The sequence below is a fragment of the Phalacrocorax carbo genome, chromosome 4 (genome assembly GCF_963921805.1).
Source record: "Phalacrocorax carbo chromosome 4, bPhaCar2.1, whole genome shotgun sequence".
In the NCBI taxonomy this organism is placed as follows: Eukaryota; Metazoa; Chordata; class Aves; order Suliformes; family Phalacrocoracidae; genus Phalacrocorax; species Phalacrocorax carbo.
Window position 1 is genome coordinate 31838221 of NC_087516.1, and position 27798 is coordinate 31866018.

At 41.6% G+C, this 27798-nt stretch overlaps 1 protein-coding gene across 4 annotated transcripts in view; it reads right to left on the reverse strand.

Annotated features, from left to right (window-relative positions):
- Positions 1-201: 201 nt before the first annotated feature.
- DLC1 (DLC1 Rho GTPase activating protein) overlaps positions 202-27798 on the reverse strand; it is a 241733-nt gene continuing 214136 nt past the window's right edge. For all 4 annotated transcript variants that reach the window (XM_064449495.1, XM_064449497.1, XM_064449496.1 and 1 more), the window contains 13 exons: positions 26557-26628; positions 23580-23661; positions 16310-16373; positions 12079-13505; positions 10738-10914; positions 8658-8817; positions 8227-8425; positions 5624-5837; positions 5105-5219; positions 3960-4181; positions 3039-3256; positions 2688-2861; positions 202-2160 (listed from right to left, as the gene is read on the reverse strand). In XM_064449495.1, coding sequence (XP_064305565.1) covers positions 2040-2160; positions 2688-2861; positions 3039-3256; positions 3960-4181; positions 5105-5219; positions 5624-5837; positions 8227-8425; positions 8658-8817; positions 10738-10914; positions 12079-13505; positions 16310-16373; positions 23580-23661; positions 26557-26628 — 3245 coding nt within the window. In that variant the 3' untranslated portion in view covers positions 202-2039. The remainder of the gene's footprint in view (positions 2161-2687; positions 2862-3038; positions 3257-3959; positions 4182-5104; positions 5220-5623; positions 5838-8226; positions 8426-8657; positions 8818-10737; positions 10915-12078; positions 13506-16309; positions 16374-23579; positions 23662-26556; positions 26629-27798) is intronic.

Sequence of the window (27798 nt, forward strand, 5' to 3'; positions counted from 1 at the left end):
GAAAAGCTTGTCTTCCAAAAATTTTGAAATTGCTTTGATATCTGCCTTTAACAATGCTAAAAACCCCATTGACCTGGGATAGGGCAGGGGTGGCTACGCAGTTTGTAGCAGTATGTGAAGAACCAGTGGTAAGAAAAATGCCTCCTCCTCTGGGCATGAGAGTGGAAGGAAGAAAGAAGAATAAAAGAAAAACCATTACGCTTCTCCAATTTTAAACATTTAATAGTGCACTTATTGAGTATATTCTGTACAGACATCTATAGCAAGTTAAACATTTTCTTTTCTTTCACGTAGATCGTAGTCATGTAAAGCACATTTACAATAGAAAACATACTTGAGGTACAAAAACCCAAAAAGAATATCTGAGGTATAAATACAGGTATATTTTAAATAATCTTTACCATGCTTTATCTATGTTTGACAGTACACTGTGGGCAAGTATACATGTTTACAATAGAATGGTATGTACAACATATAATTTTACAAATCAAAAACAGTTTGATGTAGAAGAATATACAAGGTTTTCCTACTCATGAGGAACATTGTTACTGGAAGTACTACATTATTTGCCATAATAAAAAAAATCTTCATCAAAAAGCTTAAAATAATACTGACAATGGTAACAAAGTCTCAGTCAAAACTCCATCTTGCAACTCATTCATACCCTAGCCACAAAATACATTTATCACTTAATACTGCACCTTGAAAGCAAATCTTTACCTTTACAGTAAAACCTACAGAAAGACACCTTCCTAGAGGACCTCAAGACCTCCTACAGTTCATACAAGTTGATTCTCAAGGAGGGGGGAATGTTCCAAAGGGTTTAAAACCCAACAAATCCCAAGACAAAACCCTACCCTCCTACACTTGCTCCCAAATATAATCCTCCAAACTGCTCACATCCAGGTTCTGTTCGTGTTAACGTGCAGCTTTTAGGAAAACAGGCAGAGGAGGGAGAGAAAGGGAGAGAGTTTGTGCAACTCTTCCTAGCCACCTCACCCCACCTGCTGCTGCAGGAGCCCTGCCACCTCCCGGCACCGCAACTCCAGTGTTGACTTTTTCCGCTTGAGCCATTAGAATACAGTAAAATATATAAAAGCTCATTAGAACACTTATAGTTAATGCAGATAGGAGTAAAAGCAACGAACATTTTTTGGCAAATTAACAATTGACATTACTGGCTCTCTTCACCGTTGCATAGGCGTTTCATTTCTAAGCTGCTATGTTGCTCAAAAGTATATTTACTTAAAATTGCTATAGAATTGCTAATCACTCCTAAAAGATCATCTGGATAAGGAGTGGACAGTGAGCGGAGCAAGCCTCTTGTAACATCTGCTTAGTTTTTTTAACAAGGTTACAGCTGAGGAAAATGCAGAACCGGCACATGGGAAGGATGGCTACTCCTGGTCCACAGGGGACTCCCATTCTAGGTTGAACTGTATCCAGCATACTAAAATCCATTCTGGTTGCCTATCAGTGTACCAGACACATTTCAAATTCAACTTCTGCTATTCTTTCAACCATTAACACACTCATTCACACTTTAATCTCTGTGCAAACCTTTCTCTGCTTATCTCAGTGAGAACACATTGAAGAGTACCAACTATTCCAGTGGATACACCAGTCCCTCAACGCATTACAATAAAATGACATGGGTATGTACATAAAGCTAAGTATTTCACATGGGAATGATGAGCCTTCACCATATGTCATAATATATTTTGCATTTAAAGAACTTTGCTTCTCAGAAGCAATTCAAACCACCTAATAGTACAATAATTTTTTTTTTTTTCACAGTCCTCCTATGTATTCCAGTCGAGGCCTACACTATAGACCTTACACAGACAGGAAGCAGCTTTAAAGTGTATGGTATGGCCACAGTCCTATAGTAATGCTCACAGTCAAGTTCTCATGCTGTCATCCCTTCATGACATGACTTGCAGGTGGTACCCTAGTCCGGTCTGCAGTGGATGCGCCTCAGTCTTGGGTAATATCTACGTTGCTGAGGTGTGGAGCGCATGGCTATTCCTCTTCAGTAGTCACCTGGATTTTACTTCCTTGCTCTCAAGACTCTGATGAATGAAAGAGTCTCGTATCTTAACGACTTCAGATGCGCACAAATGTCCAAAAGACTTGGTGTACCAGTCTGGCATGTGGCCCCTGACGCATGGAGAAAAAGTAATGATGAAGTAGGTACCAGTAACTTTGCATGCATTTTCTTTGTCAGAATCAGATACATATCTAGCTGGTTAAATGCCCAACTGGGAAATCTCTTTATTACTCCTTACCGCTCAGCTCAGCCTCACCAATACACAGACTTGCTCAAAAACAAGTTTGCCTCAGCGCGGAAAAGTTATAAGAAGTTTTGTGAGAACTTGGTCCTCTTTACTAACTTAATATTAAAATTAACATGTAAATACATCTGTCAGAGGAAGGGGAGGGATTATATACCAACAGCTATGGTGGAGCACACAATGGAGGCTTCTAATGCAACAAACCACACGTGCTGTTAGATGGGCACTGAAGCCAATTTTCTGTGTCATCTGAGAGACCTGTGTGCATGCCTTTGAGAAGTACATACTACTGGCCAAGCTAAAGCCTGTTGAACCATCTAAATATTGTGCTGACTACACAGAAACTATACAAGAAGAATTACCACCACAAAAGGACAAAGTGGAAATTAATACCTTAAATCAATTCTGCACATGTAGGTAAGTTTAGATTTTCCTGACCCGCAGGGCTCAATCAGATACCTAGACAGGAGCACATTGACTCTAACACCTGCCACTGGAGCACGGTCATGGTCCACTGAGGTTGCTAGAAGCACACAAGCTCCTTTGGGGAAGTTTGTCCTCCACGTTCTGAGAAAAAAAGAAGAAAAAAAGTCTTATCTTTGACAAACAGTAATTCAAACATCTAATAAGACTTCAAATTATGCACAAATAGATATTTACCTATATAACTTACATTATACAGAAAACATAAGCAAGGATGCCGTATGTGTAGGATACAAACATCATCGCATTTAAAAGCCTTACCTTAAGACTACGAAGTCCCTGGCTGGCTGAGGCGCCATGCTGTTCTGGACATACTGGTATATATCTGTCTGGCTATCCAAAGGTTCGATTACTTTTGAATCTATAAGATCTTCATCCCAAAGATGCTGCTCTTTAAGTAAACGATTTAGAATGTCCTCTGGCGTAGCTGGGATTTCAATGGTAGTTTTCCATAACCGGAGTGGGGGACCTTCGCATACCTGGGGAAAATCAGCAGAGTCCTCAGTTTTACTCTTCCTTACACTTTCTTTTCCTTCCTATTTTGGTGTTGGCTAAATACAGCAAATTAAATACACACACACATATGTACGTGTTGTACTAGGCTTTTTGTAAGCTCAGACTAAGGTTGTTTTCCTGACAGCCAAAGGTATCTCTACGCTGACTTCCAAATTATTTTTAAGTTACAGTTATCTTCTCTAGTATGTTTAATCACTATTAAATTGCGATGCTACAGAAAAATGTCCTAGTTTTCCAAGTTTATTTTTTTAATAGCTTAAATCTCATTGAAACAATTCTCCCTGTGCTAGTTCTGAACTGTGCAAGATTAGAGCTGAGAAACTTCTTTCCTACTGCCTGCATAGTGACAGTGCTTGGAGGCTTCACTCAGCCTGTCAAGACTTTGCACATGTGAGTGAAGCCCTGTAAATGCAATACAGTGAACATTCCTGGGCTGGATAAACAGAAGAACACAAATCAGTGCATGTTAGCTGACTACTGCTGAAAGACATGTTGTTTTTAGACGGTGTGTAACTATGTCAGAAGATTAAGGGTTTTTTTCTTAAATCTATCTGCAAAGTAAAGGTGTGCACTAAACGTTCTGTACTATCCTATATCAAAAACCTGTTTCTATTAGAGAAGAGGAGCTAAAAACCAGAGCTGTGGCATGAGTGACAGGGTGCATACCTTCTTGTAGGCCAGCTCTGCTTGCTCTGAGGTGGAGCAGCTGACCCAGCCTTTAAACTTCTCTTTCATCTCTTTGAGCAAGTCGTCCACGCAGTCCTGGAGGTAGCAGTGGTAGTCAGAGGGCTCGGCGGTGCTGCTGCCGCCCCGGAGCTCCTCCAGGCTGAGGGGACGCAGGTCCTGCTCTGTGTACGAGTTCCGACCCCTGCTCATTTCTTCAGGTATCTGAGGGGTGACAAGGGTGAAATCATCCTCTTGCAGGTCTCTCCCCAAATCACAGAGTTAGTCTAGCAGTTTGATAGCCACAGAAAGATGGGTACACTAGTTTTGTAAGTGGTGGGACGCTTAGGTGTCAGGTCAAGCACTCAATGTGAAGAAATGCCAAAATTAAGCTTGACTTTGATTTAACTCAAATTAGTCTCTCATTTATGGGGTCTCTCATTTTTTTCTGCAGAATTTTGGAATTCTGTGGAAAATGTCTCTTTACTACACAACTCAGATCCATTCCCACAGCACAGTTTATCCTGCAGACTGAAGGAAGGAGGGATCAGTTGTCAGCCACAAGAAAAGAGACAGGCATGTCTTCATTTGAGGGCTCTGAAAAGATTCAATGACAGTGAGAAAAAACAGGAATCAAGACTTGTCTGGTTCTCCATCCCGGGCCCTAGAGGGAGCATGCTTTAGTTCCGACAGACTCTTCAACCTAGGTTTGACAATGTCTCATTCCAGGATGCTTTTGTGGCCCAGTGTTGCTAACTCTTGGGAATTTAAGTATAAAACAAGCGCTGAAATTCCTGGAAACAGCTTCTTGCTTTGTAATTAGAGCTGCACTTCACAAACCCTCATAGCTGCACAATAAAAGCTTGAAAACATATTTCAAATGCAGCTTGGATGTAACAAAAATGTCCCAAACCCCATAAATTCCTCATGACTTTTGAGCACCAATGCCAACAAAACAAATCTCTTTCCTTCTGGCACCACTTCTAATTCATGAATGCACCCAAATCAGGATACAAAGTTTTTTAAAAAGCTATTTATCATGTATTAAACTTTATTAAAACAAAGAGACATTCCTAGCTTTCCATTATACAGCACATCTAAGCCACGTTGGCCAATATTTCACCCAATTTTTGTAAATAGGTGTTTACCTGAAAGAGCTTCTTGCATTCAGCGATCATATGAGCTAGTCCTTGGGTTGCAGCCAGATTTTCATTTAAGTCTTTCTGATCAGGTTTTCCCAGGCTTGGTTTTCTTTGCATCACCCTTCACAGGGGAGAAGAGCACACATACACACACAAATCCAATTATTTAATGCAGAGCAAGAGAGACGCTTGGTAAGAAAATGGCAGGACTCCCACTTCTGCTGCTGATTTAGGGCAGTGCTGTCTGGGACCAAATCCTGGCATGGTATTACCAACTTCTCTCGCTACTCCATCTGAACTTTTTTCTTTGGAATCCCCCATTTCTTCCTTCTTATGAACTTTCCTATATTTTAACAAACCCCTAACGAAAGGTAGGATCCCATAACCATTCTACACCCGGTGCCCTCTGAGGTGTCCAACGTGATCACAACTGGTAGGGCTCAATGCTACACTGTGCCTGCTGTACATCACTGCTAGCTGTGGTAGTGGACCAGCAGAGGTGAGCCCTGCTCCCCAGAGACATACCTTGGGGAAGAATTCTCTCTTTTGAGAGTGTTTAAGTGGAAGAGGGAAGGTGCTAAGCAGACGGCCAGGTTTGTTGGTGTCATCTGGTTTTCCTTCACTGCAGCTGTGACATCACTCAGGAAATAGAGAAGAATCTGGAGGACCTCCCTGTTCTCATCGGGTAAAAGCATAATGGCAGCCTTGATAGCCTGGAGACGCTGATCCTTTGGCACATCTGCATAATATTAGTAATTCTCTCATCAGCCCATTGATTTTCCACACACACAGCATGAATGCATCCCAAAGCAAACTTTAGCTTCAAATATTTGACTCGAGTTTGAAGTGATTTCCTTCAGGACGCATACCATTCGTAGGAAACATGAAGGGATTTTTTTTTAACCCACTGGTTTAACTACCCTCAGCTATTTCCTGCCTCACAAGAAATGCAAGCAAGAAGAAGTTGTACCTAGGCCAGAGTTAATTTTAGATTTAATTTCAACAGCTACATGCTCCCACAGATGCACTAGAATGACAGAAGCCTGGAGTCAGGCAGTGAACAAGCAAACACAGTCCAGCCAATTTAGAAATTCTTTGGCTTTCAAAGAAATTCAAAACATGAATGCATTTTAGAATAGGTGAATTAATTAAATAAGTTGGCTAGCAAACCTTTTCAACAATGATGTCATAAAATATCCAGAAAGTGCTTTACCAAACACAGAGGGTTGCTTTATTGAGCAGATCATTCAAAGTCATGCGGTGGAAAAAGAGAGTCAACGATGTGAAGCCCCATACCATTAACCAGCTCCTTGGTTACTAACAACAAACAACCATTGGAAAAATTTGATGTGTGTCTTTATATAAGGCCCTCTCCTCCAAACTTGAAGGGAATGAAAAATGAAATAACCCAGAGCAGATCTGTGTCTTATAAAGGGATTTCCAATAAGCCGCCTCTGAAGACAACATTAGAGTCTGAGTCCTGCAGCATTTATATCATCATTAGCACCACACCACCCTCACTGCACGTCTCATAATACACATGGTGCTAACCAGATATTTAACTGGTATTTGCTTTGGATTTCAGCAACCTTGTAAGGCTAGCAGGTGAGCTCAGAAACCAATTTTAAGCAAAAATCCACTGTTTTCCACACTCTCCCCTCAATCAGCTCAAAGCACATTTAAGCCATGTGTGGACAATTCCAGTGCACAGCCTGGTGCATAACACCAAAGCAAAGAGAAGTTTCATCCTTTGCAGGGAAACAAAATTTACAGCTGCTTTAAGGCTCTTTGCTTTACACAGAGATAATGCTTCCTGATCACCTCCGGGGAATCCTCAGACCTACCACCTGCAAAAGGAAAGGAACAGATACCTCTGCAGTGCTCTGTCAAACTTCTGGCACTAAACCCACAAAGCGTTGCTATTTAATATGCATGGAAGTGAAGAGTCTGACTAATTTTCTCCATAAACCTTCTGTGAATCCAAACACACAAAAAAATGTGTGCACTGAAATAATGGTATGTATGTTTTTATTTTAAACCATCACGTCCACCTACGGAGCTCTGAAGGAAGTTCCTGTAACCTTTCTGTTAACCATCATCATAAGGAAGGCACAAAATACAGCAAGGGCTCAAAGAAGTGGTTTTTGCAGCAAGTTCTGTTGTAGCTGTACTACCATGGGAAGAATACATAGGGAGAAAGCTGGGGTGATGTTAGGGAGAGAAACCACAGGATCAGCGAGGTGCCTGTATTGCATCAATCAGTTTGGACCCCATGAATATTTCAAAAAGCTTTAAGTCCTGGTCACCAAACATCAATTCATCTTTGGCTGTTTTATAAAGTGAGAGAACTCCCAATGAAACAATGCTGAAGAAAACTTTTGAAAGACAATGTGTTGCTTGGAAAGATCCAGCAGAAAATTAACATCTACAGGGAACTCAATTTATCTAGCTCAAAAAAGAGAATGTCTCCCTTGCTGGAGTTGAACCTGCCATCTCAGAAAAATCAATTATTACTTTTCACGTGCATTGATAAACTCCATTTTTGATGTGATTTATTCTAAGCACTTCCTTTTCATGGCACCTATGAGTAAAATAGCTACAAGTCAGTAACAGAAAAGCTTTCAACTTAAAGGTGGTTTTCAAAAGTTGTGGTGAAGGATAGAAGAATATGAATTATCAGAAAACAGAAATTCTTTGGCAGCCTTGCTCTTCAAAAAAACCCTTAGTAATTTAGTGGATTTCAACCCCCCTGAAAGCCCCAAAGTCTGTTTGTGTAGTGTTTGTACAGCTCCTCTACCTAGCCACATCAGATGTGGCTTACTTTCAAACCGTAATATCAAGTACGCTCAAAGAGGAGAGGAAACTCTATAGCAAGCGATGGAGGATTTATATTGGCTCCTAAACTACACAGAAAGATGAAATGCAAGAACCTGTACTATAAATCATTATACAGCTCGAACATCAAAAATCCATTCCTTATGAGGCAGTTTGATCTATAATGGCTGCTGGAAAATGGCAAAGACCAACATATGCAACATGTGTTGTGCCCAGAGGATCAGTATTAGAAAGTTCCACCCTTGCTGCACAAATAACCATTTGCCATCTGCTGTAGAAATCCCACTACTTACACTGATATATCTGTAAGAAGGTCTCGGAGAGTTTGTTGGTCATGAGAGGCTCAGGGAGATCACGGAAGAATTGCTTTAACATGTCTGCTACATCATAAGCAGACTGGCCTTCGTAGTTGACGCTGTCTGTTGAATTCTCATTCATTTGACGCAAAGCCTGAATTCTTGATTTGACTCCAGATTTCCTAAACAGTCCAACCTAAAAATATAGGGAAAGGTAAATACATTTACAATGAGTCCAGCAAATTTAAAATGTAAGTACGCTCTTTAGCTTCTTATGTATGAGTTCTAATTTAATGGGAAGCTTTCCTTGCATTAACTACCTGTTTTGAGTCTACTTTTTTCTGTCTGACCTAGGAACAATAAAAATTAATGGAAGGCTGGGCTTTGGGTGCTGCATGCGTGTGGGATGAGAGTACCGCAAAACCCACCTGATCCAGGCAGTGGTTGCGGAGGTACCGCATGGCTTGCTGAATGCTCTGCGGAAGAGGCTGCCCTGTGCGCTGGACGTTGACTTGCAGCGGTACTCCAAATACATTTCGGTCTTTATAATCTGGCACCTTTATCCTTTTCATAAATTTTGGTACTGCCCTATTTACGCAAAAGGAATGACACAATTAAATTAAACCTCTGTTGACCATTTATCTTCTGTATTTCCAGTAATTCAGAAAGTCAGTAAAAATAAGTGAAACACTTTAGTAATATGAAAAGTAGTGACAGGATAAATTAGCTAATCCATTCAGGGCTGGGAAGGGTGAGAGGACAGAGAGCAGAGTTTCTCTAAGAGAAAGGCTTGACATTCGGGGCAGCATGCTGCCTTTAAGTATTAATGTGGTGCTACTCTATCAATATTAGTAGGACAAAAGCTACAGGGTAAAACTGCAGGGGCCAGATTGAATTGCTAAAGAGTCAAAATAAATCCTGTGGTCAGTGACCCCTTATAACACTGCTTCTTTAGGTTTTGGGAAAGATGGGCAGTTGAACAATGAGCTTTTGTATGTCAACTACTTGTTCTGCAAAGTCCTCAAACTGGGTCCACCACCCACCAGTGTGCATAACAGCAGGAAACTGATGTAATACATTTGAGTTTGTCAGCTAAAAACTTCAGCTCTATAAACAACCCCTTTGAGGGACCCCCCTCCTTGTCAGCCAGTGACTGCTGTTAACCCCACCTCCCACTCCTGTTTCAATGACAGGCCTTTCCATCTGCTTATGACTCCAAGAAAAAAGTTGCTAAATACAAAAGAATGATTTACCCCCATGTCCCCAAGAGTATTGGTTTCATAAACGGGAAAAAAAAAAGCCATTAAAATGTGAAAATATTGAGATCATTTTCCTAAACAGGGAGAAATGCTGATTTCCAGTGCAACAACTATTTGGACACAGTAGCACTAGAAAACAGGGAGACCTATTTAACATTTCAATATACAGTACAGCTATACAAACAGTGCATTAGATTTACAGCTGAATAATCTGTTACATAGTAAAACAGAACCAATTTGTATTGCCGTATAGTAATGTTTAGGGCATTATTGATATATGTATGAATAATACTTGCTTTGTCAAAAAACATGCCAATGGAATGTGAAAAAACACATTGCGATCTCCACCGAGAATCTGAAGCATGCAGGGATAACTGGTCAATACTTATTTCTGTCTTTCAGAACAAACAACTTCTGTATTTAGAAAGGCTGACATAATAACAGCCTTTGAACAGGAGGTACTTTGATGCTGAAGCTAAATACTCTCTATGACTCCTGGGGAAGGGAGGAGGCTGGCCTGTGGTAGGGAGAAGAAAAATTTTATTGCGCCTTTTGCATCCTGAAGGTTACGCAGGCTGTACTGCAGACACAATACTAAAAGAGCTTTCTATTTAATTCTTTCAACAAAAAACATTCAACTGGGTTACAAACACCTGGCCACAGCAGAAATTGCTGCCTACAAAAAAATCCATGGTTCTCCCAACCTTTCTTCCCACATCCCAGGCCCCTTCTTTTTTGCAAGTTAACTGGATTTATAGTGCTTCAAAGACGGGAGATAGATTTTGGCTAATGAGACACCAGAACTAAAGGAAATCTACATTATTTAATTACATAATTATACAGAGAGACTAATGCAAATATTTAAGAATAACTGAGGCAAAGCAAGCCTGTTAAGATCTACTAAGGTTTGTGCCACAGCTCGCTAACTGCCTCGATAAAATACTAGTCCTTCTGTCACTATGGAGAGTGGACAACTTCCTGCTCAGAAAGCTGGCCTGTACTTCATTGCTTTTGTTCCCTCACGTGCCCCCTGTAAACATTCTTCTCAAGCCTAATAAGATTACACTTACGTAAAGGGTTAGTGATTTTAGCCCTGTCTTAGGAATCCACAAATCACTATCAGCACAGGCTGGAGGAAGAAATGCAAATATGGAAAAAGAGGGACGGAGGGATTTATTCTGTCTTTCCAGAAGTTGCTCAGGACGAGCACAACTGTTGTGCCTGTCTACACATGGCACTGCGCCCTTACCAGCTGAAACCGTGCTTGTTGGAAGGCGTGTACTTCTCCAGGAGAGCGGTCAGCTTCAGGAGAGAGTACTTCTGCAGCAGGTTCATCTGCGCCACTGACTGGCAGTTGATCTGCAGCGACGCTGAGCTAAGGCTGGGCCGGTGGGAGCTCTGGAAGCTGTGCCACCTCAGCCTATGCCTGCGGAGAAGACGGGGTACAGAGCAAGGACCGGTCACTGAAACGTCTCTGCAAGTCACGTGCAGGAATTACCATAAACGTACTGCTGAGCTCCCTGCCCTTGGCAGCCGCCCGCTTCTGAGATTTCACAGGCATCAGCCGGCAGCGTCTCTGCCTCACCCAGTGCAATGCAGCACGTGCAGGTGCTTCAGATGGGAATGTGCACTCTGAGCCGACCCACAGCTCAGTGTTAACTACACGGTCTTGCCCTATCAGATACCCTCCGATGGCTCCAACACCCTTTTTCAGAAGCCCCTTCAGTATTAAGGCAGTGGGAATCCAAAAACTCCATTAATAAAAGAACGGCCCAAATTTTTAAGACACATCAAATGGGAACTAAGCACTTCTAGAAGTCCCATTAAATTTATACAGGTGGCTGTAGGGGACTAAATGCCAGCATAAACTGGGCCCTAAATGATTTGCAGCAGTTTTAAAGGAAAACTGGAAACAAAGCTAGAAAGAATTCAACTCCTTGTTTTACATATCACAACACAAAATACAGTCATCTATCCCAGGGTAAAACCCCCAGCAGAAACTGGGAGGCCACTGGAACTCCCCCAGTCCCCCTCTGTGCTACAGCGATCAAGAGAAAGTAAACAAACTTCATTTTCCCTGCAGATTTAATGCCCTAGCATGCTCTTAAGAAACTGCCTGCTACCGAAAAGTGCAATTTTTTGAAACGGTCTAAAAGTCAAGGCTTTTAGTACACACTGACACAAAACAGACCGTACTTACACTGGTCCTCCTAGCCAACCTAAAAAGTGAATAATCCTACTCGAGGTCCCTCTCCCTCCCACACATTTCAGTTTGAAGAATTATCATCCCCCAGAACCGCCTTAACATTGCTCCCTAACACCAACTTGCTGAGTGGGCTGTTTCTCAATGACGACTCAGACTGAACATACAAACATTCAGCTACAAAGTGTGGGAATCACTTGTCTAAAAGGCTTGTATAAATATTTCCCTTGCCTATAATTGTTTTGGGAAGCAACGGGAACAGCACATGCGTGCTTGAATGGCTACAACTTCGATTGCACCTTAACTGAGCATGATGCAGCTACTACAGAGCCACTCGGGCTGGGACCTCACCAGGGCCAACCCAAGTCCCAGCGCTCATGATCTCACCTGCTGGACCGCGTCAGCGATGCGCCCACCCCAGAGTCCCTCCTGTCCTGCATCCCCACGGGCTCTTCCGTTTCGTTCAGCGAATTCCCCGTACTGTCAAGGTCACTCGGTGTTGTTCGATCATTATCTACATCCAGGTGGATCTGCTTTGGAGAGGAAGGACATGGGGAGATGGAGTCAAGCGCTGAGTCGGAGTCCCCTTCATCCGAGAACTTCTCTGACCACTGGTTTACTATTCTCTGCATCCCTTTGACGTGGTACAGGATGTCGTCTAGTTCTGGGAATATGTCTTCATTTTCAAGGTCGGCCAGGTCGCTCGTACTGGAATACAAGATCGAACCAGGCACATTGTCATAAATGCTCAGGCGGCTGCTCACTGAGCTGGAGGAGTTGCGCCTTTTCCCCATGCCCAGCTCTTTGGAGCTGTCGCTGCTGTTTTCCCTCCGGAGAGTGAGATGGCCATGCCCGTGGAAACTCCCTGTCCTCCAGTTCACAGAGGCATTGCCTTCTGTTGGGGAGAAGTTGCCATTGGAGAGTGCTTTGGGAAAAGTGCCAGGCTTATGGTCTTCAGGGATAAAAAAGATGGTGTCTTCTGCAAAGCTTCCCCGGTTCTTGAAGTTTTGCTCCATCACGTCACTGAATGTTGACTGGTTGAAGGGGTCGAAGCCTTCCAGGTACATGCCCACCCTTTTATTGTACGCACTGAGGCTGCGTGTTCGTGTGACAGGACTGGGTGTGCTGACCGCACTGCTCGTCTCTGACTGACTACTGCTGCTGCTGGTCTGGGTGGAATTGGAGACGCTCCTCTTTCGTACCATGGGGAGGCTGATGTGATTGCCGTTGAGGGCAGAAATCTCCACGCAGTTAAGTTGTTTCAGTTTGTCTTCATCCATGCCCTCCTGCAGGATGGGGCCGCTAATAATAAGGCCAAGCTTTGAAGGAGCTTTGCTCTTGCCATGGTGAGAGCTCTTGATTTTCAGGCTCTCCATTCTCTTGAGCAGGCTCTTTGTTTTGGACTTGGCGTTCTTCTCATTGGCTTTCGTGTTGAAGCTGAAGCTATTCAGCTCCCTGGGTGAGGGCAGGCTGCTGAATGAGTCATCATTTGCTACGAAATTGCTTGATGAACAAACACTCACGACCGAGTTTGTCCTTGTGGTAGATGCCTCGCTCTGCAGGGTTGGTTGGTGGCTGCTGGTGCTGCTAGTGCTCAGAATAGAAGCCACCTCCTGGCGTTCGCTGAGGTCTGTTAGCACGCTCTCACGGCTTGCCGCGTTAGTAAGGTGAGGAGCTTCTGGGGAGGGGGTATTCAAGTCTGGTTTTGGAGGGAACACGTCGAACTCTTCAAGCCTCGACCACCTCTTGCTGTCCCTCTGAAAAGTCCATTTGCCACTTATTGCACAAGGTTCATCTTCATCCGAATCTTCGCTCTGCAAAGAACAACAACCCTGAAAGTACTGCTTGCAAACTGTCCAAACAGCAAAGGCCGCTGCATTTAAATACAATGCCCACTAAACTGCTTTAAGCACGACCTTGCTCTTGCTGAATTTAAAGTGAAAACAGTCTTTTACTTCAGGGAGAGGAAGATTAGGCCATAAAGCCTGCCACAGGAAAAGATAACATGGGACAGGCAATATATTTTAACAGTTTTTAAATACAAAAGATATATGCTTCGTAAAAAGAAACAAACAGTGCAATCTTCTTTAAATTGCTCTTTTCTAAAAACCCTAGTATCCATAGACTTTTAATTAATTGGTCACAGTGGATAGCCCTCAGATCAATGGAAATTCCTGGCATGCATAAAATTTTAAACTGGAGTCAGTCAGGGGTTGGGGGACCCTCTGGACTCTCTCCAAAGTTACACTCTGTTGATAGTGGCTGTGTGTTTATACTCCTCTTTGCCATTATGAGATGTTCCTCATACATTCTGAATTGTAGCGGCTTAATTCCTCACCCATTCGGGAAGTCTGAACGGTCTCCGCGCTGTGACTAATGAGATAGCAAAAGAAGCTCTTGCACTGCAAGAGTGTGATGCCTCCAGGCTCTTACCTGGTCCACTCTTCCTCCCACGGGCTAGCAGCTAACATTTTAAGAATGTCGTGTGAAGTCTGTACTTCAGTCTCGCTTCAGGCAAACTTTAACACTCACAGATAGCAAGCAGCAAGAGCTCACTGACAGTATAGCACGTAAGTAAATTGTAAATAACATCTCCACTGATGATGTCTGATGTATGAGAAATGCCTGAGGGCACAATTACACGTATATCACTTACGCCTACAATCTTTCATCGAAATACTGAAAGGGAATGATCCTGGGACTGAGAGATTTGGTATTTCAAATATCTGGAAAATTTCATGTTGGAAGAATAAAACCAATGAAGATATTTTAATATGACACCATGAGACCACAAAATAACCTTTGGTGTTCAGAGTAGGAAACGCTAATTGCCACCCAACTCCATGAGTTTCACTTCATTTGTTTAGATTGCTTTCATTTAAAAACAAACACACAAGCACGCCCCAAACTGTAACTATTTGTGTGCCAGGAACACAAACATTTATCCTCTGAATAACAAGTGAATTATTCATATTTCAGGTGGTGTTTTTTTTTTTTTATAGCACATTTCATCAGCTCAGGAAAGTAAGTGAAACACCATATTTGTTTTTTATAACCAAATACACACGAGACACAGAGCAAGTATCACTTTCTTTGTTTCCTAACTACTACAAACTACTTTTGTCCATGACTCAGATGAAAACCTAAGAGGACTGGCTTGCTTATTTAAAGCTTTCAGGAGGAGAAAAGTCACCTGAAACTGCCAATGGATAATGGCGGCTCGGTGGTGAATGTGGTTTGACTGGAAAAAAAATATGCAGTAAAGTGCTCTTAATTTGCAAAGAGGTCAGTGCAAACATAAGGAAACATATGTTTCTGTCAGCACAATTTTCCCCTAGTGTTAAAAAGCTTTAAAGGCTAAGTATTGATTTTAATGAAGTCAACAACAAAAGGGAATAGTATCCAAGTCCATCTGCCAGAACATGGGTGGTGAATGAAAATCAGGAAGGACTGAAACAAAAGGTAACATCCAGACTCCGGAAGATCTGGGGTTTGGACCTGAAGTCGGGTCTGGTCTGACCTCTAACAGCAATACTGATCATTCCAGTGTTAACAAGGTTCAGGAACAAGGAGGAGAAATCTTCTGGCAGTCATAAACGGCAATCCAGCTGTCTACCCCTACTTTTAAAGAGTTCCTACATATGCTGCCTCAGAGTGTTATCTTCTGGAGCTTGGATGCTGTTTCCAACATACCACAAACAGATAGGGAAAGAGGGGATTAATTCCTGGTAAACAACCTCAGAGCATTTGTATGCATTCTTGTTAAGGGTAGGGCAGCATTGTATTGCCTTAGCTCAGCCATCTTTATCTGCAGTTGTCATATCCCAGGGGACAGTATCAACTACTGATCCCTCCTAGGACACACACATAGTTTTAAGACAGCTCTTGAGTGGTATCTCACTAGCAAACCCCAATAACTCAGCTTTCTACTGGTACTACCTTACTGAAATTACAGTAGGCGCTCTCTTATTTCTCATTGCACTCCACAGGGGTCCTGAAGGCTTAGGGAACACACAATTCCAGCTGAGCTCCCTGGAAACACACAAACTTTCTAAAAAGGTAGCTGATGTATTCTGTAAAGATATTGCTTTAATTTTGAGCTATGTAATTAGAAACCAAGGAAACAATATGCCCAATCCTACAAAGGATCGCCTCTTTCCTTTGCAGGCCAGGCACAGTCTAACAGATCCTCTCTACATCATAATAGAATAATACAATTCTAACATGATGCCAAAGAACCAAGATGGTGCCAAAGACATTCAGGTCAGCTCATCGTGGCTGGCCAGGAGCCTACTCTTTACAGTCCTGCCTGAGTGCAGGTAATACGCTACAACATGGACAACCTCACTGGCAGGCAGAGAAGCCCAGTGCCTTTCAGACTGGGAGCAGCATCCTGGGGAAGAGTTTGCCAGACGAACAACCTTTACCTCTGGCCAAGCCCTGCAGTTTTCACTCAGTGAGAACACAAAATGAAACACAAGCAGTTTTGACTGTGTCTCGTTGCCAGGTTCTATTCAGGTGCTATCCTCGACTGCAGCTAAGCAATCTGCTAGATGGGTGGTTTTTTTCAGTTTTATTAATGTACAATGCTGTAACAGAAGATGTTAAAGGAACTTACCCTTTTCCTGTGGGGACTAATTTCTAGCTTCATCACTGCACATTTGTTTAAAGTATTTAAGCGCCTGCAAAGCAAAGGAAACCATATTAAGAGAACACTCCAGTGTTTTGACACAGGCTATTCCAGTTCAAAAGCTTTGTGAAGGCTGTCCCCAAACTGCTTTGCATACAAATAGCCACAAGCAGAGCTTCAATTAGAGCCCTAATTATACTTAACCATTAACCCATTACATTTGGCTGTATTCTAACTTCAGAGGGAGGGAGGGATGGCTATTTGTCACAATTACCTGAATCAAAGTAAACTGAACGGAAAGTTAGGCTAAACTGAGAAGCGCATTTTATCCGATGAATTGTAATAATTACATTTGTTTAAATAGCAGACATCTGAACCCTGAAACAATCAGTCTCGACAGATTGAAAATAACAGAATAGGTTTCTTATTTGACACTGTGTACGTGTGCCTGTGTGAAAAATGCATGCTGCTTTAAAATTGTACTTTATAAGCTAAAATCTCCCAGAGCAAAACTTATTATCCACTTATTAGGTGTCTATTTTGTTTGTGAACAATTTTCAGTACAGTCCTGGGACAAGACAACTCACCAGTTTAAGAATTAAAACCCGAAACACAGACCCGATTTTTCCTTCCTAAACTGAAAGTTTCTTTCATACATAAAAATGTTGTTCTGACGGACTAAACTTCAAACAAAAATAAATTGCTGCAGCAATACTAGTTCACCAGCTTCCTTGTGAAATGCAATAGCAGTCTGGATGCATATCTTGAAGTACTGTATGAACGTAGGTAAGCATCCCTCTATTCCCTGATGAGCTAATGATCTGGTAGGTATCCGCAAAACAAAAACAATTCTCTTTTCCCCTCTCCCCCAGAAGCTCAGTGTGAGCACAGACAGCTTAAAGCAGAGCAACACTTGGCACTGTTAAACACACAGCTCCACGGCAGTTTAGGCTGCTGTGGTCTCCTGCCCTTCTCCCAGCCCTCACCTCCCCAGAAACTGCTTCAGGGACATGGCTCAGGTAATTTGCACTGGTAAAGTGTGGTTAGAGAAATGCTGGTGCTACGGCATGGCAAAGGGCAGGAACAGGCTGGGTGTGATGCAGAAGGCAGAAAAGCTGAAGCAGCAGCTTCACGGAAGCAATGGTTTGGTCTTAATTTGGTGTTAATACTTCCACTCATGAGGCTGTACTGTGGGTTGGATGAGGAGACTAACCAAGCTGAAAACTAATCTTTCAATACTTTGTTGGGCTGGATTCCTCACAGGACAGTTCTCTGAGCTGCATGACGGGTAGCGTGTGTAGAGGGGAGGCAGAGGAGCGGAGCCGTCCCTTTCCTTCAGCTGGGCCACAGCCCAAATTCAACAGGAGGAAAACTGAGCCTTAGAAAGCCTAATTCATTCTGAAGGAAGTTGTATAATTTTCACATAATTCATTTGAGCAAAGTGTAAAGAAGAGCCTGTATCAGCAGCTTTGAAAAACTATATGAAAAAAAAATGCTAACTTGTCCTGTTGCATCAGATAAGTCTTTTCAGATTCATGAAACTTGTAACTTGAATCTAGAAAATGTGTGCACAGGAAGAATTACTAGTTTCCTCTCTTTCCCCTTGCCTTTTATGCACAGGATTGGTTGCAGATGGTATTTACACAGGGCTTGATCCTGAGGCCATCAAAGAAAATGGAAAAGCTCCTACTGGTGCTTCTGCTGCAGTCGTGAAGTGAAGAAAAAAAAGCAGTTTGATCTATAATTAGAGCCAGCCACAACACAGCAGAAAAGAAGAGAAACAGGAAGAACTGCCATGGGTCAAATAGTAGGGCAGTGGCAGGTTAGGAAAGTTATCCAGTTCTCTCTATTTTCATCTTTGCTCTGACTTTAAAAGGCAGAAGGCTCAGTCCTGCTGGCTGCAGCTGGTGGGTACATGCACAAGTCCAGTGAATTTCAGAGGAAATTCAGCATGGGTGAAGGGTGAAGGTTCCAGCTACACGCTACACAACAAAACCGGTATTTTGGTTTTTAAGAGGCCACACAGCAGCAGAAAGCTACCTCCCTCTCTCTGCTATAAAAACTTTCTCCTCTCAAACTCCAGGAGCTCAAGACCAGGGAATATTAAACTGGCTTTAGTTCTATACTGTGTAATAATTTACAATTTTCACAGTGTTGCAACCTTTGACTTATGCAGAGAGAAGTTATCACCAAATCCCTGTATCAGGCTTTATCTAGCTCCAGCCTGTCTGACCACTAATAAAGACGATCTCTGATTTCACAAAGATTACATCCCCAGACTTTTCTCCTTAAAACCCTGAAATAGGTGGAAAAGGGTAAAGCAAAGACCTCTGTTTCCACAGAGGGTGTTTAAGAAAAAAAAAAAAAAAAAGATTCTGCTGGCGCATACCTTGCAAAAATGAGTATGAAGGCAAGATAAGGTAACCCCCAATGAGCGAGGTTAAATACAATAACAGTGAGGCAAATAAAGGCTCTGTTACACATTTGACATTATTTCATCACAAAACCAGTTTCCCTTTTAAAACCTAAAGCTCTGCAGCAATTGCCTCGGGTCTGCAACTTTCATTACATACATCACACATCCTGCTTTAACTTCTGCTCAAGTTCAGCAGTGCCCAGTTCCTTGAGGTGTAGGACATTAAAAACACAATACAATATGCAAAACTGCCTTCCAAACACATTATTGAGCCTGCAAAGCTAAGCTTACAAAGTTTAGGCTTTGCAAGGATGAGGGTTACCTATACAACTGTCATTAACCTTCACGTATGCTTTGCAATACTTTTTAAGCACAGAAGTACACATTAATTTTCTACAGATCATCTTATCAAATAGATGCTTATTAACGAACCGCAATTTTCTCTTCCAGTTCTGGACCTTCTCCTTTGGTAATTCCATTCCCAGGTATAAAGTCAACCTACTACCTCCCTACTGAGAGCCAGCAGGTCTGCCTCATTCTTTAGCTCCATCTTATTCTGCCCAAACCTGCCTCAGCAACACCTTTGAGAGGATGGGAGATGGAGGGATGGGGCAGGATTGCTGCAGACAGCAGTTACAGCTGCTTTCACCGTCTCAATTTCTACAATGCCTGCTGCCCCGGCCACTTTCTGGATGACTGTCTGGATGACAAGATAATATTCTTTCCCATCATTCAGATAAATGCCTTTGAGTCAGCCCTCTCTCTATATATCTTCACATCCTGATAGTATCTTACTCTTGTGCACTGTATTATCTCCAAGACATCACTTTACCTCACCCTCTGTGTATGCCTACCCAGGCTCTCACCCTCCTCAACCCTGGCTCTGCAAAACCCTTCTTCCTGAGGGTGAACAATGCAACAGGACCTGCCTCTCAGTCCCAGCCCCTGAGTTGAGACTGGCCTGTATCAGCCCTGAGTGGCAACTACACTGGAAGCCTGAACCTGCCGCTCCCAAAACATGAGGCACTGGAGTTTCTCTCAGAAATGAGCAAACGATGTGTTTTTCACAGTCTCCTCCTCAGAAATGGCTGAACTAGTTTAGCCTGAGCTTCTTTTAAGAAAGGTAGCCTGAACAAGACATTCACTATCAAGAATTGCAATGGGAACAGCTAACTTCAGCTAATTTATAAATTAAAATATGGGCTTAAGATGTGAAGTCTTTGTTAACCCAGATACCAGTCAGTTCTACGTTGGCTAGAACCTCAGATAATTCATTCTGCTCTCATTAACAGAAGATTCTTACCCCATGCACCCAAGAAAAGTGGCAGCAATGCTGAATATTAGATTTACACATTTAAAATGACAATTTTAAAATCTGAGTAGCTGTATGATGTAGCTTTAAAGTTTGAAGTATTTTATTGATGGATTTAAATCCTTAAGTCCTTCTTATAGGGCAAATTCCAACTCCATTATACCTGTAACTAATTGATGATACAAGGGCTTTCTTGTCTCTCTGCAGTGGACAGCCTCGCCACTGGCTCCTGGGGTTCACCCGCACGTTCTAACTTGCAAAGGAGGCCAGCTCTCTACAAACCGAATGATACGAGCATTGAGTGCTGCTCATGCGAATCCATTACGATCAATTTCTTGGATGAGGAGTCCTGATGGTAAAAGATTTAAGAAACCTCCTGCGTATATAGTGTGGCAGTTTTCTAGCTACGCATATGGAGATTAAATAGGATTTCCATCATGGCTTGCTATGTATTTTGTACTTAGCAACAACCTCTAGGATAAGCATGTTGCAGTACTTAGTTTCATCAGTGCATGATGCAGCCAGTTAGCCTCTGGAGATAAACTCCCAGCCATTAATCTACATAAAGTCTCATGAAACCAAGGCCAGTAGTGCTTTGTGCAGTCACTACATGAAGCATCCTAGCACATTAGAGTCATCATTCTTACATTTTTAACCCTACGTTTCAGGATAAAATCACTAAATGACATTTCTTAACCATCTATCATCTACTGTTACCAAGTGCCATATGCTATCTCTGTAATTCAAGTCTCAACCCACCTTTCACTTAAAATTTTTCACGAAAATCCTTAATGGGGTGGCTATTGATAGCTTTTACATTTAGCAAGGGATTCGGCAAAACGCTAATAAGCTGTTTTTGAAGTTGTATTAGTTTTCCTGCTTCCATTAATAAGTTCATTAAATGATAATTTACAAAACTGTTCCAATACCAACTATAATTCAAAATGCTTCAAACTTTGAAAAAATCCCTGCCACTGTGATTTCTGCAGTGTTTTTAAAAGTTATTTCTTCACATGCAGTTATTAGGAACAAGGTAATTAGAACTGCTGGCAGAACACTGGTGTGGTTAGAAGCAAAAGCAGATTCTCAGCGTTACCATCCATGGCATATTGCGTTCATTTAGCTCCATGCTAAAACCACAAAGAATTCCAAAACTATTCTCATTTTCAGTCAAGACACAGTGATAGACTTAAGGTTGTGAAGCAGCTCTAAGTCTTTTATTGAGTAAAACCCTTTACTGTTTACACACTGACCATGGCATGAATCAAAATAAACCCAGGCTTCAGGCAGAAATGCAGCATTCCAAACGATGTGCCTTCTCAATGTTTTTTAATAAGCTTTACAAAATTAAACAAGGAGATGTGGGAAAAAAAATCTAAAGGTGGAAATGTTGTGATAATGTACTGCTTTTGTCTAACAGAAAGAGTAACTGAATTACTTCAGTTTTATTCTGAGCTGGGATCTGAACACTTCTGGAAAAACATTAGCTTTAAAAGTTTTAAAGTTATCTTAAAAGATAACTCTGATATATACATCACAGGCTTCAGAATTATATAGTTCGAACTTTAAAATATTTGTCTCAAACTACAGTAAGACCCGTGGATTCTTAGGCATACCACACAGAAAATTTGAAGCTGAAAGCTAAGAGGTTACTTTACAATTAGCAAACTTATGGAAAACTTCCTAGTTTCACAAAATATCTGTATACCCACACCATTTTGGTTTGCTTACCTTTATTAGAATGCTTACAATATAAGCTTCCCTTCTGAGGATACAGATCTTTTTACTGTCCTCTGAGTTCAGAAAAAGTGCTAACTTTCTTATCTAGCACCAAACTTACACTAGCACCAAATCTCAAAGAGGTATGGAGGGCATAGTGTTACTTGCACCGGCGATAAACAATCTGCTGCCTTTTTTTCCCATATAAATTAATAATGCCAGGTTAAAGAGTATTCTTGCAGGCGAGTACTAGGTCCAAAATATGCTGGCTTGACTGTATTTTGTTTTCCTGGCAAGGGAAGACCATGCTTCTGGGAACCAGCATTTATTCACATTGCTGTACTTTCTGTTCAATGACTTCACAAGTTCCAGAGCACTCAAATAAGCACACAGATGCATCACATTTTAATATCGATGGAATAGGCGCCCTACCCTTGAGTAGGGCACATCTTGAGTGTGGATTTAACATTAATGAGATTTTTTCCCCTCTCAGTGACTGGACAACAAATCTGTTTTCTTAGTTTGAAAATCTTGTAAATATTTCTGAAGAACTTTAAATTCCAGTCCCTCTCTTTCCCTTCCAAGTATGGCAGTGATGGCATGAGAACAGTATAAACTTAAAGCCTTTCTTAAAAAGGTTTTGTAGTTCATTAGAATTACTGACATTCAGAGTTGCAGACATCATGCATGTAGTATCCAAAAGCATTCATTTTACAGACAATTTGGAAAGCTGCCATAACGGAGGGCAGAGACAGAAAACTGCACACATTTCTAGGTTATAGGAGATATGAAAAGTTAAGGCATTTTTTTGCTATTTAGGATTGTGGACTCACATTAGAGGAGGTAACTGATGGATGGGTTAGAGTCAGACGGGGCCATTGCAATTGCTTTTATGACAAAATCAGTGATACTGAGGCTGTAGTTCTGTAAAAAAATGCTGCCACAGACAAGGAGGCCAGTCTTGCTCCCTCTTTTTCTCTACCCATCCCTTCTCCTGCCCCTGCAGGTGGCTGGGGGTGCTGCCCCATCCTTTGTGCCTATTCTGAAGTTCATTATGCCTTTCCACAGGCTGATTTATCTTACTAACACAGCAGAGAACAATTAAGACTCTTTTTGCAGAGTGAGTTGAACTGGTTTGTGGAAGGAGCCCATAAAAACCAAAGATATGTAATGGGAGCACATGGCTGAGGTCAGGCCAGCCTTTGCAGTGGTGGTGAACTCCTAGATTCGCGCACGTTATCCCTTACAGCCAAACCCACATTCACTTCCGTGACCATGGCACACACAGGGTGATGCACTGAGGTCAGCTTGAGGGTTTGTATATGTAGCTTTTTGCTTTGTTTCTATACTTAGCTGCTCACTAAGGTAAGAAAGGAGAGTAATGAAGTGCAGCAGCATGGCTTTGCTAATACTGCTCCCAAAAAATAATTCCCGTGTGGGAACTGATGCTACAGTTGTATGTGCAGATGGCTGTAGCCAGCGCAGGTCTGTTTCTGTGTGCCTTACTAATTTGGGCATTAGTGATGAAAGCAAATGAAGAATAATAAATAAAAAATATGCCTGTCACAAAGACTTCTGCCATCTTCCTCCCAGCTTTGTTTTAAATAAGATCCCCCAACATTACTTAGCCCAATATACTATTCGAATGAAAACCACAGACTGATACTGGATAATAAAAAGGTCTCAAATAAATGGTACGTAATTCCTTTGAGGTTATGCTTTTTGCAGGTTATACTTTCTATTACACAGGAAGAGTGTTGCTTGAGAATGCAGGGGCAGTGTTTTTGGTTTTTGGTTTTTTTTTTACCTACCTGCATAAGGCCTCAATAGCATCTCTGTCCAGAAAGTCATGCTCTCGCTTGACTAGAGCAATGTCAATTGGAAAAAGGAGATCTGTAGGAATAGAGACAGATGGAATCAAAATTACTCTTCTTTCCAGTGGTGAGTTCTTTCAGAACAACCAGCTGCCTCCAGCTGAGCTCACCAAGATGCCAGTGATTGGCACTTCTCAGGTAAACACATACTACTGTCTCAAATGCTTCCTTTTCATGTACAAGCTTGTGACATGCAGCTTTGATAACTCAAAGTTCATAGGCATAAGGAGGGGAAAAATGAGCAAACCAGAGATGAAACAACAGGAGAGAGAAAGAGGCAAATGTGAGCTCCCCATCTGACATCAGAAGCATAAACTGATTCAGGCTGGCTTTATTTAAAATAAATACACAGTCTCCATCAAAGTACTAATATCTCACATTAAAGAAAAAAAGGTCAGTAAACCCCAAATCTCTGGAAAAGAATGAAAAACAGAATCTCCTTGGCTGTTAATCAAGCTATTTAAAAGTTTGACACTGTTACAACATTTATGAGATATGGACTGAAATGAAAGCAAGCCAAGCTGCACGGAGCCCATATCGCCTCCTTTCCTTAAGAGATTATTTAGGTAAACAACTGGGAGAGTGAGGGGGAGGAAACAATGTTGGCAGAGAGCTGAAAATTTACTACAGCTCTGAAGCAGTAACCACATATATATTATTTACTGTCCTCCACAGATTCCTGACTGTCATGCAGGTCCTGATCCGGCATTCCTTGCACAGCCAAAACTCCCACCAAAGCCCACTGGGTGTTCAGGGCACAGAGCAATACAAGAACATGCTCCGAATATACTGTTGCACTTGCATACAATTTTCCTGGTCCAAGTGACTCTCTATAAAATATTTTAATCTCCAGAGACTAGGAAAGAGTGAGCTGAAATGATGAAAAGAATAGGACTGGTGTTAATTTGTGGAAAGGCAATTAATATTCCGGCTTTTTTTTATACCAATAGATAAGCTCTCAGATTAACCATTGTCCTGGGTTTGCCTCAAGGAATAAACAATTTGTGACAAATTCTGTGAAATGCAAGAAATTCCAGCTTTTCTACAGAAAACCGCAGTTTTAGCAAAGCAACTGACAAAGGCTCATTGATTAAGCTCCATTTTAAGTGTGTACTGCATGGGACCACTCCGTATAGGTGAATTCTCAGAACTCTTGTACTATACCCAATTGTTCCACAGGTCTCCTCTCACTATTTTAAGTCCAACGTGCAAGTAAAGGCAGTGAGCACATTCAACTGTTATTTTTCACCAGCGCTGATGCAAGTTTTTCCTCTGAGAAAGTTAGGACCTTAGCGTGCCCACATGAAGAGATATGGGAGAACTTAAGTGAGAGAGGTGGCTTGGAAGAAGTTGATAGTCTCCATGTGTCCATTTTTTTAATGCTTAATTATGCTGCTGCTGTTTTTGTTGTTGCTGCTGCTGCTGCCAGGGGGGCTTGCAAAGGACAATGGTATATTGTTTTCATATAAGGACAGCTGTCTTTTCAATGGGTATGGCTGGCCTTGCTCTCGCCTCTTGCTCTCACCTCTGTGGTCCTTTTGATGTTAAGCAGGACACAGTCCTATGTTAGAAACATTATATAAGTTTAGAGTCTCTAGGTAGGGCGATCGCAGCCACAGGTAGGACATGTTTTCCGAATGCAAGTCATTTGTTAGGGGATTTACAGCTCAGCATAACATGAAACCCATAAGCCCACATATTCAGCTGAGAGTCTTGTCCCTAGTTGTAACAAAGACTGGAAGTACAGTCCCAGCTCTGCATCTGAAGAAAATCTTGGCATCTCTGTCAGCATAAAAAAAAAAGAAGAAAAAAAAAAGGAAGAGAAATAATAAAAGGAAATTTAATTTCTGAACAGGCGAAGAAAAGTTTTGCCAAGTACTGCTTTTCAAAGTGTTATTATCATCTTATATTGCCAATGCAGCTGCAAATCAAAGCTCAACGAGATAATTTTTCAAGAAGGTTAGCTCAGCATTTGCTGTAATTTCCAACAGTTATTCACTGTAAATAATGGACTTTCTATGCTCATTCTTACAAGCACCAGCTGGAGTTTGTTTTATAAAAAAAAAAGCAGCAGATAAGAGTGCATAATAATTTCACTACAATGTAAGTAATTTTAAGTGGTGTGTGGGAAATTAACAATAATACACATATATAAAAAGTATGTTGCACTTTAAAACAAACTCCTGTATGTTACTCTGCATCAGAGCGTAAGAACTGTATGCCAAAACTGCAAGTTCCTAGCAGGTTAGAGAGGCAATAAAGACAACAGTTTTAATTGAGCAAAACCTTTGTAAAAGCAGACACACAAAGTGAATCCACCCCACAGAGGGACAAGTGAGTGCAGGAGGCAGCAGTCTTTGCTGCACATCTGTACAACAATGGCTTGTATGTTCTTTCTCCCCTTCAGGGTGAGCCTGTGTCTAATACCAGCACAAACTGTTCTGAAAAAAAACACACAGGACTTGGGAATCACGAGGCATACAGATGCATCCACGCATACGCAGGATTTCCTACCTCTGCTCCATTAGGAGAGCTGGCTGGTGGAGCTCGACACAGATTCTGTGTTTCTCTAGGACTGGGCTCATAGAAGTGGATGACTAGATTCATGAAAATATAGCTCATTTGTGTTTTAACTATACAGGGAATGTACCACGGTGGTAATATAACATTTGTGCTATGAGGACATTTGGAAGATTCAGACTAAAACAGAAACCTGGAACAAATTTAAAACTTCAGGAGTGCTTCAGAGTCCATCTATGCGTGTGGTAGGTAGCAGAGAGCAGACCAGTCCCTAAAAGTAATCTTATGTACTGGAATCTCAGCCGTGCCCCTGAACCTCATTTACTAGTGAATATTACATCTTATCATCCAAAAATTGCCAGGGGATGATTGACTTGCAAGGTCAGGTGCCTACCTTCATAAAGCTGCGCATACTGTGGGAACCCGGCAGCCCGCAGCCAGTCACACGCTTCCTTGGCCTCAATTTCTGGAAGAGAACGGAAACAAGACACCCTCTGATTAGTGATCTGCAAAGCAAAAACTTCTTTTCCACCACTTCTACTATTCCCTTTACAAAATAAGCACAAAGGTATTCAGCAACTTTGAATTGAGACACAGCTTTGTGTATCCCAGTTTGCTTTTCTTCTCATGATCAAACATATCTTAGATTCTGGAAAGTCACTGGCCCTCACCTGTGATTTAAAAACAGCTCATCATTTTAAGAGCTGGAGAAACAGGCACAGGTGAAAACTGCAGGAGTTATGGATTATGCTGTACAGGTTTTGTTAACACTAGAGAAACCAGCACCGCAATCTATATGAGCAGGATTTGTTCAAGGAATCTTACGATCCTCTTGGCAAGACTATTTTGCCTTGACAGAAATTTCTAGTAGAGCTCGTAATACTGTGCACTTTAACATCTTGTAGATAGTACTGACAGACCCAAGCCCAAGAACAACCGACACACTGTATTGCAACTCACTCACGCGTATATTTATTACCCAACAAGAATCAAGTTTCACTGGAAGTCTTCAAGGCATTATTGAGTTACTTGGCATATTACAGGAAATTCAGCTAACTTTCCCTCACATTGCCCAAAACAGCATGCTGCAAAATGAAATTATTCACATACATGTACATGACACCGAAAGAAAGGAAACATTCTGATCATCAGTTATATTAGTCTGTGAATAAATTATACATAAATTCATTTGTTACCTAACACAAGCAGAAATAAAGAATATTTGATCTTATTAGCTCAAACTAGGGAAATATAAAAGGTATTTAGGGTATTCTCCAAGTGTTCAGGAAATGGATTAGGTTAATTTTGTTCTTCTAAAAATTCAAGAGTTACTGGGAATTTAGCTCCTTGCTTAGAACTGATCAAACAGACGGTGAGCAATCAGAAACTCTTAAAGTTCATCTGGCTTTGATTATATTCACTGTTCTTGATGGACCAGAAAAGAAAAGCTTCATTATGTACAACTCAGTAGTCAATTTTGCCACCTACTTAGAGAGGGTACTATAGCTACCTGCTGCAGAAAGCATGCACAGGGTGGTGCAAGGGTCTTGCTCAGAATTGCTCAGAATACAAGTTACTGCATATAGGGCAGTGAAGAGCCAAACATAACATAAGTAAAATATCTCAAGATTCTGGC